Genomic DNA, 22,161 nt, shown 5'->3' with positions numbered 1-22,161 from the left:
ATGCCCACACTACGTACACCCTGGCTGCACAAGAGTCCCTCTCAGTGGATGGAAAAACCCACACTTGGAGGAGAAGGGGGGGAAGGGCAAGGGGGTGAGGAAGCCGTGAGATGCAGGAAGCCAGGGCTTTGGTGCCTGGCGGGGACGGGGTGAGGGGAGGAGAATGGCTTGCAGAGACTGGGAGGCTTCCCAACAGGCCCCAAAGCTACCAAGATGCAGATGCAAGGGGCCAAGGTGCAGTGAACACAGCCCCTGTGGAGGGTCAGCATCACCCCCACCACGCGCACCTTGCCACTCATTCAATAGCAGGCTCTGTTCTAGGCTCCAAGGAAACAACACTTTGGGCTCATGTCCTGGGTCACCCCAATAGGTCCTCGATCCCCGGGCTTACGCAGCGTCCCCCCAATCAGGGCTCAAAAGACACCCCAGCACCACAGGAGGCAGGTTCCCCAGTGCCAGGGACCTGGGCAAAGGATCCTCAGGGGGTGCAGTGCATGGATGCCAAGGAAGGCGTGGGGTCCCCTGCCTCCAACACGGGGTGCGGGGAGGTGTGCCTTTGTTCCTCCTGCACCCGGCCCGGCTCCCCGCCTGCCTGTCCCTCAGCTCTCAACCCCTTGCTGACCCTGTTTACATGATCTTGCTCCCTGCTGGGCCACTCGACCATGTTCTTCAGCTCCATGCTGGGCCAGCTCCCTGGGGACCCTCACTACCCCCACCACACACACCCCACAGTGGAGGAAGCTGGGTTTGGGGTTGGAGGACGGTCGGGTTTTATATGTTCCAAGCTGCGCCATGCAGTTCTGCAGACCCCAGAAGCCTGCACCCGCTCGCAGCCCCCTATCCGGCCTCCATTCCCCGGGAAAGGGCAGGATGAAGCGGCACCCTGATCCAGGGCCCCAACACCTGCCAGTTCCCAGGGAAGGTTCTCCCTACACCTAATTAGGACGAACGCAGTGCGCTTCCCTGGGCGTGACGTCACGCCGCGGTGACGTCACACCGGAGCGGCTGTTGGACGGCACCTCCCACCCGCCCTCCTCAGCGAGCGCACGTCGTCGACGCAGAGGCGGTGTCAGGGCACGCCCCCGCCCCCTCGGGCGTGCTGACGCACGGACGCAGGGACGCACGGCCGCGCGAGCGGGCGGTGGAGCAGCGGCGCCCCGCCCACAGTAAGCCGGGCTGCGCGTGCCCAGTGCGGCCGCCAAGATGGTGGTGGGCGCGTTCCCCATGGCGAAGCTGCTCTACCTGGGCATCCGGCAGGTCAGCAAGCCGCTAGCCAACCGCATTAAGGAGGCCGCCCGCCGCAGCGAGTTCTTCAAGACCTACATCTGCCTCCCTCCGGCTCAGCGTGAGTCCGACCCCACGTCCCTTCTCCGACCCCTCGCAGGTGGTTACCGAGGGGACGGACAGGTGTCCACGACCAATTACAGCCCGCACCGGCAAAAGTCTTGGGTAGCCAATAGGGAGGGCTGCTGGCAGAAGGGCATGCGGGTCAGCCAATAGTGAGGGCAGGCGTGCGGTGAGGGGGCGGAGCGAGGCGCCCCGGCGGGAGTTGGAGTTCTTAGCCAATAGAAGAAGAGAGCTCGTGGAGGATTGACGTCGGCGCGAGCCAATAATGTGGGAGATAGAAGTGATTTGGGCGGGCTTACCGGGCTAAATGGCTCAATGGACTAGGGGCGGAATTGAGGAGGGACCGGTCAGTCTTTGCCAAGGCGTCCTTGGGCAGTTTCGGGGTGGAAGCTCTGCTTCCCTGCTGTCCGGGGAGGTTAGAGGGCCGTCGATGGCACCCGTTTGGAACCTTGGTGTTGGGCGAGGGACACGGGTAAAGGCGCGAGGCTGGTGGGTGACGTTTGAAATCCAGGCGCGTGTCCCGGACGGTCTTGGCCAAAAGGGAATTAGAACCGGGCTGGACGTTCATCGTGTCTTCCTTAGGCCACGCGTGCACTCCGCACTCATCCCCACGCCGGCAGAAACCCTCCTGACTGTGCCAAACCACAGTGGTCAGGATGGTGGGAGCTTCCCCAGGTCAAATGTGCTGGGAGTCCTGGGGTCAGGAAGACCAAAACAAAACAACACTTAGGAGAGTGAGCAGCTTTGAAAAAAGGTGGTGTACACTGTAGCCTCAAAGAAGGGGACCCCTCCTCCGCCCCTGCATGGACACTGGCCGTGGAATGGGGTTCCAGGCAGAGGGAGACTTCCCACTGGGACCCGAGGGGCCGGGATGGACCCCCGGGCCTGGTCAGCTCCCGGTCCATCTCGGCCTGCCCTCGCTGGGCCCCGTCCTTGAGTGACAGTTTAGACTTGGAGTTGTGGCCTCTCCCCTGCCCGTCCAGCCACGTTGGGCGCCCCTTGAGCGCTGCCAGCCTCTTCTTCCTCCTGGTTTGCGCCAGGCTGGGTGCTCCCTAAGCGCTGCTCTCCCAGCAGGTCACCCGAAGGACACTGCAAGTTCCGGGACCCTGCACGTTTGTGCGGCCAGTTGTGCTTAGGTAGATTGGTGGGTAGGATGGATACCTCGGAGGGACTTCAGGAACTTTCTTTCTTGGTGGTGATGGGGAATCAGACACTCAACAGCAGAGCAGGTAGCACACCAGCGTTCTCCCTGTTGGCCAGCTGTGGCTCACCAGGGCTGGCAGGGGCTTGCGTCCCCCACCCTGTGACACACACCAGGAAACAGTGATGTCATGTTCGTTGTCAGTTATCCACTACCTGTGGAGAAGTAAACACGGGAAGATAAGAGAGGAGGGGGACGCGTAGGCGGTCTGGGCAGTGAGTGATTGCTGGAGGTGCCTTGGCCTTCACCCCTCTGGACCAGATGGAAAATTCTAGTTTCTTCCTCCACTGACAGTTGGCACTGTCCCCAGCATACAAAATTCCAGGGAGGATGTTCCTGATCCCTGGGTAGCCTTGGAGGATCTCAGAGAAAGTTCGTGGAGATATGCCCAGTCCCTCCTCAACCCCCATGCCACACAGTATGTCTGCCATTGGGCCCTCTAGTTCGAGGTCACAGCCACGTGACATGAGGGAGACAGTGTTTCCCGGACCCCCTTCCCCCACAGTCTGCACTCCTGACCCTCTAGCCCTTTGTACTGTTGGGGACGCGGCCCCTGGGCCAGAGCTTTGAGCCCTTGCCTATGGTTGGAGTCACCGTGGGCGGTTCACCCACTGCTGGGTGGCTGAGGACGTCTCCCGGGGGGGTCCCCATGTTTATCTGTGGTGGCACCTGGGACCTCTTGCTAATGCTGAGACCCTGGCGAGGAGCCCTGCCCTTGCTCTTGGCAGTGGGTGGCCAGCACCTCCCTCTTGGAGCCAGGTGGGCTTGGCCAGTATGGCCAGGGCCTGGCTGGGGGGTCACATGGGGCTGGGTCAGTTTCCTTTGGCCACACAGCAGTTGCATCCACAGTCGAGACCCTCCTCCGACCTTGTGGAGCTGTGACAGGGCCGCTGTGGTGACCGGATCCGCAAGAATTGGCTGTTTCTCCCACACTTACTTGGAGAGATTTTCATGAAGGCACAGGCGGAAGTCACAGGCCAGAGGCCAGCTGACCAGGAGCTGCTCCACTTCCTTGTCCCTTTTCTGTGGTCAGAGCCACCTTCTGGACACTCCAAAGATGGGGACATTGTGCGAGGGCAGCATTCAGAGGACCAGAGGCTATGCCTCAGCCTATATGGAGCAGGTAGTCTTGGGTCTGGGCTTGGGACCGCCCTGACCACTGGAGGCTTTGTGTGAGCGCAGGAGTAGAACCGGCCTCCCCCTGGGCAGTGCCCGGTGAGCCATGTGCCCACTGCCCCCGTGGCAGCACAGCACAACCGGGCATTAGTGTTGGAAAGCATAAATACATCGAACCCACATAAATACCCGCTCTGCATCTGTGCGCCTCACATTCCACTCCTGGCTTTCTGCCCTAGGGGTCCCAGCCCTGCCACGTACCCAGGGTGTGACCCAGGCACCTTCTTCCACGTTCACCCCACAGGTTTGCTGCCCGGAAGCCTCCACGGTTGGTAGCAGCCTGGTCAGGTGCTAAGCGGGTCCTCCTGGGAGATGGGGGACTGGTTAGACCCTGACCTGCAGATGGCAGCCTGCAAGTGACCCAGGTGTGTCCCTCCGTCCAGCTGGAGGAACCCCCTCTTCCCAGTCCTGGGAAGGCCTTCCCGGTGGCCCACAGCTGCGGGCGCCCAGGTCCATGCTGTGGGTGTAGAGCAGGGCAGGAGGCAGCCGAAGGAGTTGCAGCAGTAGACTCCGAGTGCCCCGGCGGCAGAGCATAAGCTGTGGGGCGGGCGGCTGCATGGCCGCTGAAGCCGCTGCTCAGCAGACCCCGTCCCACCTCGGGGAGCCTGGGATGGCCCCGTCCCACCTCGGGGAGCCTGGGCTTGATACCCACTTCCTCTCCGACTCGGCTGCCTGCAGACACTCACCCTGCAAGGCCAAGGGTGACGCCTGCAGCCCTGGGCCGCTGCCAGTCCCATGGGAGACCTGATGCTGATTTGGAAAATAAACCGGTGTCTGGAAGATTCTCTTTCTCTCCCGGTTCTCCCCTCCCTCCTCCACCTGCCCTCCCTCCGCAGTCGCCAAATAGCACTTTTTTTAAAAAACAAAAGATTTATTTATTTTTATTGGAAAGTCAGATATACAAAGAGGAGGAGAGACAGAAAGCAATATCTTCTGTCCTCCAGGTGATTCTCCAAGTGGCTGCAACAGCTGGAGCTGAGCTGATCTGAAGCCAGGAGCCAGGAGCTTCCTCTGGGTCTCCCATGCGGGTGCAGGTCCCAAGGCTTTGGACCATCCTCGACTGCTTTCCCATACCACAAGCAGGAAGCTGGATGGGAAGTGGGGCCACTGGAATTAGAACCAGCACCTGTATGGGATCCCGGTACGTGCAAGGCGAGGACTTTAGCCTTTAGGCTACTGTACTTCCCCCCTTCCCGAAAAAAAAAAAAGCAACTTTTTAAAAAAGGAAAATGAAAACATCACTGGGGGGCCCGGCGCGATAGCATAGTGGTTAAGGTCGGATCCCATGTGGGCGCTGGTTCTATTCCCGGCTCCACTTCCCATCCATCTGCCTGCCTGTGGCCTGGGAAAGCAGTTGAGGATGGCCCAAAGCCTTGGGACCCTGCGCCCGCATGGGAGACCTGGGGGAAGCTCCTGGCTCCTTTCTTTGGATTGACTCAGCACCAGCCGTTGCGGTCACTTGTGGAGTGAATTATTGGATGGAAGATTTTCCTCTCTGTATATCTGCCTTTCCAATCAAAATGAATAAATCTTTTAAAAAAATCGCTGGGAGGTGGAGAAAGAGCCCAGTAGCTGTTTTAGAAACGACCAAAGCCATAACTGACAGAGTAGGGGAGGGGTAAAGGGAAGGCCTGCTGCCATGCGGATGGCTAGGTGTGAACCCAGTGGGCCCGCGAGCGCTGGGGGCTCCTGAGGTGACAGCCAGGTCCCTGCTACCTGGGCCAGGGCCAGCGGTCTTCGGGGAGGGACTCACGTGCCCCGCTGCTGTCAGTCACTGTCCCCACGTCTATTTATAACACCTGGAGTGGCCTGTCAGTGTGCTGTGTGACAATCGGCCTCCAGCTGGCTTTAGGGTTTATTATGTCCCTATCAGGACCCGGCTCTGTGTGTGTGTGTGTATGTGTGAGTGTGTGTGCGCGCATGAGTGCTGGTATTTAGCAGTTGTGGATAATGTTTTATACGTAGGGTGTATGTAGTGTGAGCATTTAAGCACATATAGGGGGTCGCATTTGGCCCAGCGGTTACTGGATTCTTCTGAGCTGCCTGCTCATGCAGTTGGGGCCCAGCCTTCCCTGTGCCTGATCCAGGTTGAAGTCCTGGCCCCTGTCTTTGTTGTAACTCAGCGCTCCTGCCGACCATTGTGGGCATTTGGGGAGTCTTATAAAGAAGACCCCAACGTGAGGCAGCCTGATTTGCAGCTTTAAGACCGTATTAACACTCCCAGAGGCCACTTCCACGGCTACAAGCAATTCACTAAATGCACAGATGACGCTAGAGTCAGCGCTTCTGCAACTGGGTTCACCCCCCACCCCACCCAGCTGTCTGTCAGCTTGTGTTCCTCAGTGAGTGTTTGAAAGCTTAGACCCTAAAAGGGCGTTTGTTTGGGGCTTTGTCAGCTCTGTGATTGGCGGCTCCAAGCTGTAGTGTCTCATTGGTTGTCTGTGTCCGAGCAGTTGGGGCCGGCAGGGGGCGCTGTTACCTTGTAGGCGGGGACTGCAAAAAGATTGCAGGGGAAAGTGTTAAGTAGTAAGGCCACAGGGCAGTGGGTTTAAGCCAGCATATCCGGGACAAGCTCCCCGCTCACCCTCGATGGCTGGGGGGCAGGTGGGTTGTAGGGGTCAGCCCCTCATCTCTGGTGGAGCCCAGGAGGGTGGAGCTAAGGGACACTCACAGCACTGCTAAGGTGGCAGAGCCCATCTCCGCCTGTATTGATCTGTCCTGACCACACCCCCAAGAGACTCTTACAGTGCTGTGCGGTGCCATCCAGGCCCAGCCCCTGGCGGTACACGGGGTCACCTGCCCTGAACACCTTCAGGTCCTGCCAGACCTGATGGAGCCCCTTAGTGCCTGCACACCTGGGACTGTGAGCCTCCCCTCCCCACCCCCCGCGTCCCCCACCCACGGGCTAAGAAAGGAAATGCAGGTTGTTGTTAACATTTATTTACCTATTTGAAAGGCAGAGTTGCAGAGAGGTGGGGAGAAAAGTCTGCCATCTACTTGGCTGCATTGGCCAAGGCTGGCCCAGGAGTCTGAAACCCCATCTGGTCTTCCGCATGGACCACACAGGTCCAAGCCCTCCGGACATGCTCTGCTGCTTTCCCAGGCTCCTTGGCAGGGAGCTGGATGGGAAGCGCAGTGCCTGGGGATTCCAGAGTGCTCCCATGGGATGCTGGTGCTGCAGGCCTTGCCAGGCAGCCCCAGCCCTGACTCTAGAGTGTGTCACACCCCAGGCCTCTGTCCACTGCTTCCCCTGCAGCCTCATAGCCCCCAGGGAGTTGTCTCTGTTCACTGCCCTCCACTGTGTCAGCTGGCCAGACGCAGGCGTCTGTACTGTGGGAAGCTGTGTGGCTCACTCAGCAGATCTTGCCTGAGCGCTTGCCCTGAGCCAGGAGCCGCCCTGGCCGATAGGACTAAATCAGTGACCCGCAGAGCAGGCCATGCCCCCGTTCTCCCATGGCTCACAGCTGCAGGACTCAGGCACAGGGATCCTGTGTCTTTCCAGAAGTTTCTGTCTAGTTCTCAGGCTGAGTCGCTGTGGCCCTCTTCGCTCACAAACCCACCTCGGTGGCCCGAGGAACACACAACCAACTGTTGTGGCCTCTTCTGCTGTTCTGATTGGCCCGCCTGAGGGGCAGGCTTAGCCCCTCCTGAAGCCCCCCATCAGAAGTTAGTGAGGCACCTGCTAGGCCCAGCAGGTCCTCCACTCTGGCTGTCCTGGGAGGGTGGGGGAAGCACCCGTCTGTGGCCCTGGCCCCTAGAAACCTGAAGCGACCCAGTGCCTCCAAGGCAGGGTGCCAGGGCCGCCTGCTGGGAGCTTTGTGTCCACTGGAGGGTAGTTCATTAACGAATCATCACAGCTTCCATTTCACAGGCTTCCTGGCCGTGTGACACTTGATCTGGTCCATCTGATTAGGGAGTTCATGACCATCCCCGTTGATGAGTATGGAAATGGCTCAGAGAGAACTCCCTGTGGCGGCCCCTCCTCCTACGGGTGTTTGGGAGTAACTGATGCTCCGTGTGGACTTCCTGGAGATGCCACGGCCCTGCAGTGTGAAGGACGGATGTACAGGCTGGTGTTGTGGCACAGCTAAGCCTTTGCCTCCACACCGGGACCCCATGGGAGTGCTGAGTGATACCCTTGCTGGTCATCACAGTGAATCTGCTTCTCCTGTTTGTTTATTTGAAAGCAAACGGTCTTCTATCCACTGACTCCTTTCCCAAACGGCTACAACATTAGCTAGGGCTGGGCTAGGCCAAACCCAGGAGCCCGAAGCTCCATGCAGGTCCCCGTGTGGGTAGTAGCAGAAGTCCAGGCCCCTGGCCCATCCTGCACTGCTTTCCCAGGTGCCTTAGCAAGGAGCTGGACAAGAAGCGGAGCAGCTGGGGACTCGAACCTGTGCTCGTGTGGGATGCCAGCATTGTATTCAGTTTCACCTGCTGTGCCACAATGCCCACCCTCTCTGGTTTTATTTATTTATTTATTTATTTTTTTTTTTTTTAAACAAAATCTATGAAGTGCACCTGTCTGTGATTCACTCCTTGGAGGTTCACAGCGGCAGTGGCTGGGCTGGGGCCAGGGGCCAGGGCCGGAGCCAGGGGCCAGGGCCGGGGCCAGGGGCCAGAGCCGTGGCCAGAGCCAGGGGCCGGAACTCAGTCTGGATTGCTCCTGCAGGTGGCAGGAACAGCCAGGAGCTGTTACCAGCTGCTTCCCAGGGTGTGCTTCAGTGGGAGTGCCGGAAGCCAGGACAGCCAGGGCCGGACGAGGACTGTAGCCAGGAGCTTCATCTGGGTAGCAGGGACCCAATGTACAGCTTCATTTCTTTAGGGCTATACAGGATCCTTGCATTTCTTTTGGATGTTGTGAATTTTGTAACCTCGCAGTCACAGGCCTTGTGGATCCTGTCGGGAGTGAGCCTGTTGCTGCTGGCAGCGTCTCTCGTGCACCCTTGGAGCAGGAGTGGAGCTCCCCTCAGGCCCACTCCAGGATACACTCCCAGAGCCGCCTCCTGGTGAAGTGGCACAGCCCTTAGCTCCACCTGCTGGGTGCTGAGCTGCAGCCACCAGACGTGCCAGGAAAGGATTGTTGATCGTACATGCACCTGGCGCTGACTGCTGCCCCAGCTGCCCATAGGCTCCCGCCTCCCAGCGGCTCAGCTCTGCACTTGGGCAGATAAAGAAAGGAGTTGGCCTTCCCCCTGGGAGGAGAGTGGGGCCACAGTGAAAGAGGGCCGAGCGGAAGAGGGCAGCTTGGCCAGCCCCAAGGCCAGGCTGAAGGGGTAGCGGGGGGCAGTTGAACTTTTTCACCACCTGCTTTAAACTTGGCCGGGGAGGTCCTGGCCTCTGGTGCAGTGTTCCATGTCCCCTGCTGCTGGCCAGATGGTGCTTTTAAGAGGCGTCCTCCAGTCACCTCAGGCCGGGTGACATTATTTAAAGTGTCATCACTTTGTCCCCCCCATCCCCCCACCACAATCCTGGCTACCTCATACCCATTGCAACAGTGAGGACTGACAAGGACGGGCGCGGTTTGGCCTGGGATCCAGGGTGCACCTGACGGCTCTCTCCCCCTGCAGTGTACCACTGGGTGGAGATGCGGACCAAGATGCGCATCATGGGCTTCCGGGGCACAACCATCAAGCCGCTGAACGAGGAGGCGGCTGCCGAGCTGGGCGCCGAGCTGCTGGGTGAAGCCACCATCTTCATCGTGGGCGGAGGCTGCCTGGTCCTGGAGTACTGGCGCCAGCAGTCTCAGCAGCACCGCAAGGAGGAAGAGCGGCGGGCCGCCTGGGATGCGCTGCGGGACGAGGTGGGCCACCTGGCGCTGGCGCTCGAGGCGCTGCAGGCACAGGTGCAGGCGGCACCGCCGCAGGGCGCGCTGGACGAGCTGCGTGCCCAGGTGCAGGAGGTGCGCGCCCAGCTCTGTGCTTCCAACAATGCCGACCAGCAGCAAGCGCACCAAGCCGCGAAGTCCGCGCCCCAGGTGGCGTCAGGGGGCTGCTGAAGCTGAACTTGAACATGGCCATGTGTGCCCTGCCCGGCCGTCTCCCCGACCAGACCCTGCGTGTGCTGGCCCAACGGAAACCATGGGGATTTCGAGGCTGCTTGGTATTGGGGTGCCACGTGTCTTCTGTTATACTGCCCCCACAGGTGAAGCTAGGCAGCTGTGGCTACCCCTCCAGCTCCGAGTCACAGGCACCACCCACAAGGCTCGCCTTCCCCTCAGACCACAGGGACCTACTCCGTCCTGGCCTGCCGGACACAAAGTGGCCTCTTCTGGCAAAAGAAAAAAAGCTGGACTCACCACCCCACCCCCTCAAACCTGATGGGTGCTGCCTTCCACTTGCCCCCCAAGGCCCACCTGGAACACTCCTCTTTTGTCAGAGGGGGGCGGTATTCGCTCAGGTTCAGCCCCCGCTGTGCACCTGCTCTGGGAGGGGTCAGCAGAGAACCAAGGGAGATCTGTGAGCCCCGCCCACAGCTGCAGGCGTGACTGGACAGGGTCTTCTCCACCAGTGTCTCCTGCGGGGGAGGGTGGCGGGGGGGATTTTGACCCTGGTCAGGGCCAAGCCAGTCTGTCCCCAGCCGGTCCTCCAGATCCCTGAGCGCAGTGTGTGCAGGAACCCGGCATCCTGCAAATGCCGCTGACAACCACAGCAGCCTCCACACCCAGCCTAAGGCCTGTCAGAGTGAGGAGAGCACCTGCGAGGGGGCCCAGGCTCGGACCAGGGGTTCTGCCCAGGTTAGGGAAACTGAGGCCCCCCAGGGAAGCCAAGGGCATGGCCACCACGTCCTGGCCACTGAGGCACTGGGTGCAGAGGAGGACAGATGGTCTGTACACAGAGGCCTTGAGGGTGGGAGTCAGCACAGCCCCAGACTGAACGGAGACCATGGCATTGAGTAAACAGGCGCATGGCTCCTACCTGGGCCGGTTTCCGCAAAGCTGTAGGTGGGATGTGTGGGGTTCAGGGCGAAGGTGAGTGGGATGCAATGACCTGCTCCAGTAGAGGTAGGGCACCAGGCTAAGAAACAGCCTCTTCACCCTCTCTGGAAGGGATGGAGAGGCTGGGAGTGGACTGAGGAAGGAAGACAGTGAGGGGAAGAGTCCAGCGCAGGAAGGGGCTGGGCGGAGCCATAGGAGTGGCCTCAGGGCCCGGTTTCCATGGTTACCACATCCCATTCTTAGCTAGCAGTCACTATTCTAAACTGATGGAGTCCCTGAGCGCTGGCCAGCTGCTGGCCGCTGAGCTAGGTGCCTTGCACTGGGGAGGAGTCAGGGAGGGACAGTCACCTGCTCTGGGTCACACCAGTGGGTTGGAGGATGGGAAGTCTGGGCCACAGACACTCCCCACACACACACACACCCTGTCACGGCTCTGGTTTCCTGCCAGCTAAACTTGGGTGGCTTTGTGGTCGGTGTGGGGCAGGGCGGGGGAAGGGCTAGAATAAACTTATGACTGAAGGTAGTGTCTTCAAACTCATGAGTCTTTTTTTTTTTCTTCCTTTTTCTATTTAAACAGTCCCCACCCACCTTGGAGAAAACGTGTTTCCTGTATTGTTTGATTCAAAAGCGAGAGAGACCCCCCCCACCCACATCATGGCATCCTCTGTTCTGTGCCAGTGGTCCCAGCAGCCACCCGTCCTGCCCCAACAGTGGGTTTCACAGGGTGCTGGGTGACACACACAGACATGGCCTTAGCAGTGTGGCCTGTCCCATCCCTGGTCTTGTCGGCAGAGAAGGGTCGGGCCTTATCAGACCGCTCTGTTCCCCTCCGCGTGTCTTCCACAGGTCCCAGCTCTCCAGTTCCGCCTGGCCATGTCACCCCTCAGCATTTTCCCTGCTGGTCATAGTCCCCCCAAGGGGGACACACAGGCTGTTTCTGTGCCAGCCACTGTGACACTGAGTGGCCAGGCACAGGTTGCCCAGTGCCAGTGGCTCCCACAGCACCAGACACAGAAGCGGGGGTGGAGCATATCCCACACCTGCTGTGCTCCTAGCCTGATTCTCAGGTGAAAGAATCAGGAGCCAGACAAGCACCTGTCCACCCACTGTGATTGAGGTGGTGGGAGGGGGACAAGACCCGTGTCGGTCGGGGTGGAGGTGACCAGGCCAAGCAGTGAGTTAGGGCAGGAGCAGCTGCCTTAGCGCAAGAGCAGAATTGACCGTGAACGGTCGGTGCCCGCGTTGGCCACAGGCCTGTCCTGGGACAGTGGCGGGTCTGTCCCCACTGGCACTGTGCCTTCCTATATCGTGTCACAACACAACCCTGCCCGTTATTCTGGCCACTTCTGCCTCCAGTCACAGACTTCAGTCATCTGTCACTCCCGCCAGCCCAAGATAGTTCCTCTCTGGCTCTTTCTAGAAAAACCCTCATTCTTCCCTGCGACAGAATGTGTACAGGGAATGGAGTGGCATGTCTCTGGAGGGTCCCACAGGCTTCCAAGCCCTCTCCTGCACCCCACCCCCACCCCAACAGGCTTGTCTCTGCCCGGCCAGGCTTCCCTCACTCCTACGGAGCTGTGCCCCGTGGCGTCGCCATCCGCAGCAAGAAGCAGCGAGAACGGTCCACGTAAGCCTGTGTGCATGTTCCCGCTGTGGCTTTCAGCTCTGTGTGCATGTACGCTGCTGCACGTGTTGCATGCCTCGTGCAGGAAAACCACAACACGCCGCGCATGTGCTACTGGCATGAAAGCTTTGCTCCATAATCATTCTGCAGTGTTAACATTGCTCCTGTAGATACGCATGCGTACTTGGCCTGTGTGTATGTATGTCCTATAATTGGGAGACCCTGTGCCGCTGTGTGCAGGACCCTACATTGCTGTCTGTTTTGCTTTCTCCACGAGAGGTACATCCGTGGGGATGCGGCACCTGAACTCACACAGGCTGCCGTGGGCTGAGGGGAGAGGCCTGTGAGCAGAGTGGGGACTGGCCTGCTGGGACGCGGCTGTGGGCGGCCAGTTGAGGGGCAAGTGGGAACGGAGCCTTTGCTGGGGGAACTGTGTGTCCAGGGAGGAGGCATTGGAGCGTAGCAGCAAAGTGGGGAGCAGGGGGAAGCAGGCTTCCTGCTTCCAGGGGGTGACCAGGCTGAGCCGCGCATCAGAAGAGGGGACATTTCTGCCCCTTGCTGACCTGCAGGGTTTTGATGTGTGCATCTGGAAGGGAGAGGTCCCTGCATCTGGAGGTTGGGGTGCCCCTCAGAATTGCCTGGGAGGAAACCCTGATGATTCCTGCCTCCCACCCTGGATGCCCCAGACTCTGCCAACTCCTGGCAGCTGGTACTTGCTCTGAGTTGTGGCCAGTGAGGAAGGAAGTGGGGATATAGCTGTGAGCCCACCCCGGCCCCTGCATGCCACATCATTGAGTGTTCCTGTTGCTGACTCATTGGCAGGACACCCTCTGAGCTCTGTGTGGGGACATCCCAGCCAGCCAAAAGGGGCCAACCGAGTGACCATTCTGGCCCCTGCCTGGGGGGTCCTTCCGCTGACAGGGCAGTGCCCCGGGCAGGCTCCCCAGGATGTACTGTCCCCTAGCACAAGCTGGTCGTGGGCCAGAAGGGTCCCAGCAGACTCCGTCACATCCAAGATGCTGGCCTTACTTGTGGGCGGGGGGTGGGGAGACCCATGCCTCAATAGCTTTGTTTATTTTTATTTTTTTATTGATTTATTTTTGTTGGAAAGGCAGATCTACAGAGAGAAGGGGAAAGATACAGAGAGAAAGATCTTCCTTCTGCTGGTTCACATCCCAAGTGGCTGCATTAGCCAGAGCTGAGCAAATCTGAAACCAGGAGCCAGGAGCTTCTTCTCGGTCTCCCACATGGGTGCAGGATCTCAAGGTTTTGGGCTGTCCTCTGCTTTCCCAGGCCACAAGCAGGAGACTGATGGAAGTGGATCAACCAGGACATGAAGTGGTGCCTGTATGGGATCCCAGCGCTTGCGAGGGGACAGTTAGCCAGTTGAGCCATTGCCTGATATACTTTTGTCCAAACTGCTCAGGTTGTTGGTCCAAGCTTAGCCATGCCATAGAAGCCAGTACACCCTTGCTCGCCACCCGCAAACTTCCTGTCTGCAGTTCAGGTTAGGGGCGAGGTTTGTAGACCCCAAGCAAGAGTGGACTGACCACATGGACTCCACTTAATCACCCCCATGTGGCCGTGGACGCCGTCACCCTCCTGTTTGCAGTTGGCAGGCATACACCTGGCCAGCACTTCGTTTGGGAGACACCAGAACTGAGGGTCGGAATACGGGAAATGTGTTCCTGCATTCCCTGTGATGTGCAGGGGGTCCAGAGCAGTACCTGCACAGGCCACTGGGGGGGCGTGAGAGACCAGATGTAGCCCAAGGCATGGGGTCAGCCTTGCTGACCAGTGGTCATCACCCAGGATGGCGGGTGCTTTGCCCACACACGTGGATGCACACTTGTGCATATACACGTGTGAACATACAACATGCACAGACACATGCATATACAGTACATGTCCGTGTGTGCATCTGTTGATCTGCTGGACTGTGTTCTCCATTGCGCTGTGTATAAGGGATATCAGAAAGCTGGTTGAGGGGCCAGAGCAGCATTGCAGGTTAAGCCGCTGCTTGCAGCACCAGCAGCCTGTATCAGAGTCCTGGTTTGAGCCCTGGCTGCTCTGCTTCCCATCCAGCTCCCTGCCAGCACACACAGGGAGGCAGAGGAAGATGGGCTGAGAACAGCGTCAGGTCCCGCTACACTGGGCAGAGAAACAGCAAGCGGAAGACCGCCAACAGCAAATTATTTATGTATATATGTATGTATGTATGTATGTATGTATTTTTATTACAAAGTCAGATATACAGAGAGGAGGAGAGACAGGAAAATCTTCCATCCATTGATTCACTCCCCAAGTGGCCGCAATTGCTAGAGCTGAGCGGGTCCAAAGCCAGGAGCCTGGAGCTTCAGCTGGGTCTCCCACGTGAGTGCAGGTCCCCAGGGCTTTGGGCTGTCGTCGACTGCTTTCCCAGGCCACAAGCAGGGAACTGGATGGGAAGTGGAACAGCTGGACTCGAACCAGTGCCCATATAGGAACCTGGCGCCTGCAAGGTGAGGATTGAGCCATTGAGCCATCGTGGCAGGCCCTCAGCTCAGTGACCGAGATCCATGTCCCTCTGGCTGCTTCCTGTCCAGGCTGCACTTATTTCCAGCTGATGGGCACCCAGGGACGGGGGAGGCCTCGATGGAGCTCATGGCTTGGCCGGGTTCAGTTCTGATCTCTGCGGTCATTTGGAGATTGGACCAGCGAGTGCAGGTCATCGTTCTGCTTTTCTTCTGCCTTTCAAGAGGGTGAGAATTAAACAGCATTACAAAAGAAAAAATACAAAAATAACAAATACAGTCCGCCATGTATCCTCTTGCCGTCCTCGAGGCTGGAATCCAGCATTAGTGGAGCCTGGTTTGGATTCTGCCTGCCATCCCTCCGAAGGGCCCAGGCCAGGTCCTTCTGCGCCCCATCAGCTTCTAGGGGATGCAGGTGTGCCTGGCTTATGGCTGCATCATCCCTGTTCCTGGCTCCACCTTCCCAAGTCTTCTCTTTCATTTCTTTTATAAAAGACTGATTCATTTGAAAGATAGAAGAAAAAAAAGGAGGAACAGAGACACAAAGAGATCTTCCATCCTTGGTTCACTTCCTAAATGGCCACTGCAGCCCAAGCTGGACAGTCTGCAGCCAGGAGCCAGGAGCTGCTGAATCTCACCACAGGGGTGTAGGGTCCCCAGGACTGGGACCATCTTCCACTGCCTTCCCAGGAGCACCAGCAGGTGGCATCGGAAGTGGAGTGGCTAGGGCTCTAACTTGTGCTCTGGTCGGAGATCATGGCCTCACAGGAGACGGCTTGACCTGCTGCACAGCTAGTCTTATGTAAAGGCCGTTTGTTCATGAAATCGGGGCCTCTGGGGGTGATCCAGGGTGGTCTTTGAGATCTCACCTTTCAGTGTTTCACTACCCAAGGGGCCACAATGACCACAACAGCCAGAGCTGAGCCGAAGCCAGGAGCAAGGAGCTTCTTCTCGGTCTCCCACGCGGGTGCAGGGTCCCAAGGCTTTGGGCCGTCCTCCACTGCTTTCCCAGGCCACAAGCAGGGAGCTGGATGGGAAGTGGAGCAGCCGGGACATGAACCAGGGGTGCCGTTATGGGATCCCGGGGATCTTGCAAGGGGAGGATTAGCCAGTTGGCGCCCAGGAATCATATCTTTGAATCAATCCTTCCTTCTCTTTGTGCCCCCGCATCCCCATGACCACCCTCAGGCACAGCCAGTCACAAGTGAGTCACGGGACCCGGGAGGGCTGTCCTGCTCAGGGCTGTGGTTTGTTACAGGAAAGAAGACAGATTGAGATCACTGCTGGGAGAGTAAAGGGTGAGTCACTCCCTGCCTTGTGGGCACCGGTTAACATCCCCACTGCTCCACTTCCCATCCAGCTCCCTGCTTGTGGCCTGAGAAGGCAGCAGAGGATGGCCCAAAGCCTTGGGACCCAGTACCTGCATGGGAGACCTAGAAGAAGCTCCTGGCTCCTAGCTTTTGTCTGGCCCAGCTCAGACCACTGTGGCCACTGGGTAGTGAACCAGTGGATGGAAAATCATTCTCTCTGCGTCTTTCTATAACCATACCTTTCAAATTTATACACACACACTTTTTTTTAAGTTTTTTTTTTTAATTGCAAAGGCAGATTTGCAGACAAAAAAAAAAAAGAGAAAAATCTATCTGCAAGAGACAGAAAGAACTTCTGTCTGCTGGTTCACTCCCAAAGTGGCCCCAGCAGCCTGAGCTGCACCAATCTGAAGCTAGGAGCTTCTTCCAGGTCTCCCATGCAGGTGCAGGGTCCCAAGGCTTTGGGCCGCCCTCTGCTGCTTTCCCAGGCCACAAGCAGGGAGCTGGATGGGAGGGGGAACAGGCAAGATACAAACCAGCACCTATATGGGATCCCAGTGTGTGCAAGGCAAGGACTTTAGCCACTAAGCTATCACACCAGGCCTGGTGCACACATAAATCTTCACCAATAAATTAATAAATCAATGGAGAGGGGAAGCACAGGTCCCCAGATTCCAGGGCCATGGTAGGAGCACTCACATGTCATTTGTGGAGCTTAGGACCATGGCAGAAATGGGGCTGGACCCCAGTCCACATAGGGTGTGGTTTTTTGGTAGGAGTGTGTAGCCTCCTGGTGGGGGAACCAAGAAGCAGAGAAGGGAATTTCCATTCTAATTATTTCTTTGTTTCCTCCTTGGTTATTTTCCAAATATTGCAAGTATAACAGACAGAGAGGAATAGAAGAGTAGGGAACCCGTGGATCTTCCTGCTGCAGGGCGGTGTGCACTGTGTGTGTGGATGGAGAGGGGAGGGCATGGTATTCCCAAAAGAGAAGCTGCAGAGTAGCCATCCATCTGGACCTCAATGCCTGCCACCCAAATTAGGGACCCCCTCTTTTCCACAGAGTGAGAACTTCCCACATGGCTCCTCCGCCCAGCCTGGTAGACCCCCTTGGGCTAGGTGGAACTGTAGACAAGGAAATGGGCCAAGGGCAACTGGTTGTGGCTGGCCAGTAACCAGAGGCTGAGAGCAGAGGGGACTTCCTCATCATGCTGGCTCAGGGGGACCAGAAGTCCCTGTTCTCAGAAATGCGCTGGTGTCTGTGTGGGCGAATACAGGCGGGGCTGCTCTAGCCTGGCCTGGCCTGGCCTGGCCTGGCCTAATCCGGTGTGTTGGAGCCTTGGCCAGGAGCTGGGTTGAATCAGTCACCTCCGGTGGTCTTGTGCAGTGGTGCCTGTTAATGAGCAGGGGGATCATGCGACCACGTCCTTGTCCGTCGCCATCTCGGGTGACGGAAGCAGAGCCTCCCAGGAGGGGCAGGTGTGAGCCAGGGTCAGCAGATATGCTGAAAGGAACCACTGTGAGGCATGCAAGGGCAGGGCTGTCTTGCAGGTGGGCGTCCTGGGCGGAGCGGGGCAGAAGCGGAGGGTTAGGGGATATGAGGTGGTGGGCCGGGGAGCAGCTTGGGCACAACTGGGGTGACAGAGTCCCTGTGAGCCCCCAAGGAGCCCAGGAAGCACTTCCTGTGTGTCTACTGGGTTGATTTTGTTGCTTGAAGCGAGTCCAGCACAGGGAGTTCATGTTCAGGTCTGGGCAGGCCTGAAGGGATCCAGGCCAGAGCCACAGCCTGAGGCAGGCGCAGGAGTAGGGCTTCAGATCAAGGGCGCCGGGACACAGAGCAAGGACAAAGCCTGCCAACCTGCTCCTGTTCCCCGTCCCTGCTCTGCCACCAGCCCTGCCCCAAATGGGCATCTCCTGGCACATAGAGGACAGGTGTCTGTAATGCCCTCCAGGGCAAGAGTGAGGAACAGGGCGCTGGGACAGAGGGCAGCCTGGGCAGGGACCACAATGCTGGTTCCCCACGGGACGGGCCTCAGGGAGTCCCAGCCCAACATGGTGCTGGCTTCTGTTCCAAGCAAGGACCCTGGTGACAAGAGCCCTGAGCCGATCCTGTCACATGGAACCTCACAGGTGCCTGCACTTACCCACTGGTCGCTCCTGGCCACCTCTGCCGTGTGTGACACACCTGCTCTGGGGTGAGGGAAGGAAGTGGCCGGTTACAGAGCCGCACTTCAGCACGGCAGGTTCTGGTGCCCCAGCAGCCTCTTGGCTTCAGGTACCTGTCGTTTCCTGAGAGCCACACCAGCCGGGCAATTATCGGTTCCCCCTACTGTGTCATAGAAATGGTTGTGGAGCTTCTGGGTCTCCTATGTGGTTGCAGGAGTCCAAGCCCTTGGGCCGTCCTCCACTGCTTTTCCAGGCCGCCACCAGGGAGCTAGATGGGGAATGGGAGAGCTGAACAGAAACTGTCACCCATACGGGATCCCAGTGCCTGCAAGGTCAAGATTGAGCCATTGAGCCATCATGCTGGGGCCCAACACACGGGTTTTTTAAAATCCTATTATGGGGCCCGGCAGCGTGGCCTAGTGGCTAAACTCCTCGCCTCGAACGCGCCGGGATCCCATATGGACACCGGTTCTAATCCCAGCAGCTCCACTCCCCATCCAGCTCCCTGCTTGTGGCCTGGGAAAGCAGTCCAGGACAGCCCAAAGCCTTGGGACCCTGTACCCGTATGGAAGAGGTTCCTGGTTCCTGGCTTCAGATCAACACAGCACTGGCCGTTGTGCTCACTTGGGGAGTGAATCATCAGACAGAAGATCTTCCTCTTTGTCTCTCCTCCTCTCTGTATATCTGACTTTGTAATAAAAATAAATAAATCTTTAAAAAAAAAAAAGAAAGAAAAGCAAGGAGAGAAAAACTTTCTCAGTGTTGCCTGCATCATGATTTCTCTTATTTCCACACTGCAAATTCTTCCTAAAGACACTAAAACATCAGCAACATAAGAGGATTTTTTTTAAAGATTTATTTATTTTTATTACAAAGTCAGATATACAGAGAGGAGGAAAGACAGAGAGGAAGATCTTCCATCCGATGATTCACTCCCCAAGTGAGCCGCAATGGGCCGGTGCGCGCCGATCCGATGCCGGGAACCAGGAACTTCTTCCGGGTCTCCCTCGCGGGCGCAGGGTCCCAATGCATTGGGCCGTCCTCGACTGCTTTTCCAGGCCACAAGCAGGGAGCTGAATGGGAAGTGGAGCTGCCGGGATTAAAACCGGCGCCCATATGGGATCCCGGGGCATTCAAGGTGAGGACTTTAGCCACTAGGCCATGCCTCCAGGCCCTCTCCTTGCTTTTCTTGCTGTATTTATTTAAAAGGAAAAAATGGAGAAAAACAAATTCCTCCATTTGCTGGTTCACTCTTCAGATGGTCACAGAGGCCAGAACCGAGCCAGGTCAAAGCCAGGAGCTTCTTCCAGATGTTCCACGTGGGTGCAGGGCCCAAGCACTGAGCCTTGCTCTGCCGCTCTCCCACATGTACTAGCTGGGAGCTGCATGGAAAGCAGAGCAGCTGGGACTCGGACCAGGTAGTTTAGCTTGCTACGCACGACACCAGCCTGTAGGGTTTCCTGTTCCTGCTCCTGCTTGGTATCTGGAAGGATTGCATCCCACAAAGGGGCTTCTCCTACCCATGGTGGGTCAGTGCCACCTGCCCTCAGGGCTCCTGGCTCCCTGCCTTCCCTGGACTCTGGTCCTGGGCCCTCTGTGTGTGGACTTCCACACTGCAGCTTCCAAGGCCATCTGCAGGAGGAGCTTGAAGTCAACCTTTTCATAAAAGCATCTGCTTTGGTAACACATGCACAGACCCACTCTGGTTTCAGCCAAAATTGAAGCAACTTCCTTTGTAGAAACTACTATTGTTCTCTGTCTCTCCCTCTGTTGCTTCACCTTGCAAATAAATACACTTGAATTTTTGTGTGGTGTTAACACATGTGAAGCAAAACACCAGTGACATGAATTTCACCCCCATGGTGAAATTCACCATGAGTCACCCCCTGACTCAATGGCTCAACCCACTGACTTGCAAACCCTGGCATTCCATATGGGTGCCGGTTCTAATCCCGACAGCCCTGCTTCCCATCCAGCTCCCGGCTTGTGGCCTGGGAAAGCAATAGAGGACAGCTCAAAGTCTTGGGACCCTGCACTCGAGTGGGAGACGGGGAAGAAGCTCCTGGCTTGGGATCAGCTCAGCTCTGACCGTTGCAGCCCCTTTGGGGAGTGAAGCAGCAGACAAAGGATCTTCATCTCCGTCTCTCATTCTCTCTGTAAATCTGCCTTTCCAATAAAAATATATAGTTTCTAAAAAATGTAAAATGCGGGTGGAGGCAAAGAACCAGGGAACCAAGGGCAGGTGCAGTTCACGGACTCCCAGGCGCCAGGGTCAGGTGACTGTGAGACAATAGACCCATCAAGGGGAAGCCATGGCTAAAGCCAGGGATGGTCTGATGGGAGGTGGGGGTGGGGCAAGTGATGGCAAGGCCCGGGCCAGGCCGGCTGGATGCCGGGAAGGGTGAGATGAGGAAAGTGTTTCCGGAAGCCCTCTGCCCTGTCTTGCGCCTGGGATGAAGGGCAGAGGTGGCGGGAGGGCCCGTTCCATGGGAGCGCGTGATGGGAGGGGCAAACCTTGTCCCCAGAGCTGTTCTGCTGGGGACTCAAACTCAGGGCACACCACCCTCCAGGAAATTGCCTGTAGGTCCCAGGTACCAGTGACACCACCCCCACTGCTGCGGCCCTGCTTCAAAAGCCTGGCCTCTCCGATCTCTGATCCCTCTTTTCCTTCCCGCAGTGTACCACTGGGTGGAGATGCGGACCAAGATGCGCATCATGGGCTTCAACGCCGAGGCGGTGAAGCCGCTGAACGAGGCGGCGGCCGCTGAGCTGGGCGCCGAGCTGCTGGGCGAAGCCACCATCTTCATCGTGGCCTGCAGCTGCCTGATGCTGGAGTACTGGCGGCAGCAGGCGCAGCGGCTCCGCAAGGAGGCCCAGCGGAGAGCCGCCTGGGGCGGGCTGCAGGATGAGGTGGACCACCTGGCCCTGGCGCTGGAGGCGCTGCAGGAACAAGTGCAGGCCTTGGCGGCGACGCACAGCGCCCTGGACAAACTGCGCACGCAGCTGCAGGAGGTGCGCGCCCAGCTCTGCCCTTCTGACCAGCCAAGCGCGCCCCCGGAGTAGCAGGCAGCAGAGCTGTCTTGCCTGGGCTCCTTGGCCTTGACCTAGCTGAAGCCAGCCAGCCCTGCTGACAGCATCGTCTGTTTGGGGTCAGGACAAGGACTGACCCACCTGGGCATCTGGTCATCTCCACTGTAACAACCTCAGGGATCCCTTCTCCCGGGTCACCCCTTCCTCTTGGCAGGAAGTTCCCACCCTCCACGCCCCCTAGCACACACAGGGAAGGGGCTCAGCACTGGGGAGGGGCCCCACCCCTCATCCTGCAGGGTCTGGACAGGGAATCCACTAGCCTTTCCACTCCAGCTTTCTCAAGAGAGCTCAACCTGCCTCTTTGCAAGTGCAGGAAAAACCAGCAGCTGCTCCAAGGGACTTCCCACCGAAGCTCCTTCTAGGAGTGGGCTATACCTTGCGCTGTGTCCACTCCATATTGCTTTGTGCTCCCCCCTTCCATGGGTGCCTCTGCCTGGCTTCTCCCTTCCTGGGATGGCTCACCCAGCAGCACTGTCCACTTCCTCCGCCCCCATGCCACCCCTGGCCTGGCCGGTGGGCATCACATCCATTTGCCCCTGGTCTTTCGGGGGGCAGTGCAAATCACCCGCTCCGCTAAGGGAGTGATCTGACCGCCTTTGGCTTCCAGTCACCTGTCCTAGGTCCTGAGCTGTCCTGTCCTCCCAGCAGCCCCATCACCGCCCCAACCCCCTTCTTGCCTACCTCCCCAGCCAGGCCTCCTCCAGTGAGACTGCCCACCCCATCCAGTGTGCAGCTCTAGCTTGTTCTGCCAGGCTCTAAGTGGTTTCCGATGAAAGCAGCTCAGGTCCTCTGGAGAA

General features: G+C 58.1%; 2 protein-coding genes across 2 annotated transcripts in view; both read left to right on the top strand.

Annotated features, from left to right (window-relative positions):
* SNRPD2 (small nuclear ribonucleoprotein D2 polypeptide) overlaps positions 1–22,161 on the top strand; it is a 184,986-nt gene that overhangs the window by 67,605 nt on the left and 95,220 nt on the right. The window lies entirely within an intron of this gene.
* OPA3 (outer mitochondrial membrane lipid metabolism regulator OPA3) lies at positions 1,061–21,600 on the top strand. Its single transcript, XM_058674269.1, has 2 exons — positions 1,061–1,345; positions 20,952–21,600. The coding sequence occupies exons 1-2, from the start codon at positions 1,204–1,206 to the stop codon at positions 21,335–21,337; spliced, it is 528 nt and encodes a 175-aa protein (XP_058530252.1). The 5' UTR covers positions 1,061–1,203; the 3' UTR covers positions 21,338–21,600.

This window comes from Ochotona princeps, chromosome 16 (assembly GCF_030435755.1).
Source record: "Ochotona princeps isolate mOchPri1 chromosome 16, mOchPri1.hap1, whole genome shotgun sequence".
NCBI classification, from domain to species: domain Eukaryota; kingdom Metazoa; phylum Chordata; class Mammalia; order Lagomorpha; family Ochotonidae; genus Ochotona; species Ochotona princeps.
The sequence above is the reverse complement of the archived record's forward strand: the minus strand, read 5'-3'. Positions and strand labels throughout refer to the sequence as shown.

Bases quoted from the DNA above. Each gene is read 5' to 3' on its own strand.
- OPA3 (XM_058674269.1), top strand. From the start codon at position 1,204: ATGGTGGTGGGCGCGTTCCCCATGGCGAAGCTGCTCTACCTGGGCATC. The intron at 1,346-20,951 runs GTGAGTCCGACC...TCCTTCCCGCAG, and splicing joins CTGCCTCCCTCCGGCTCAGC to TGTACCACTGGGTGGAGATG.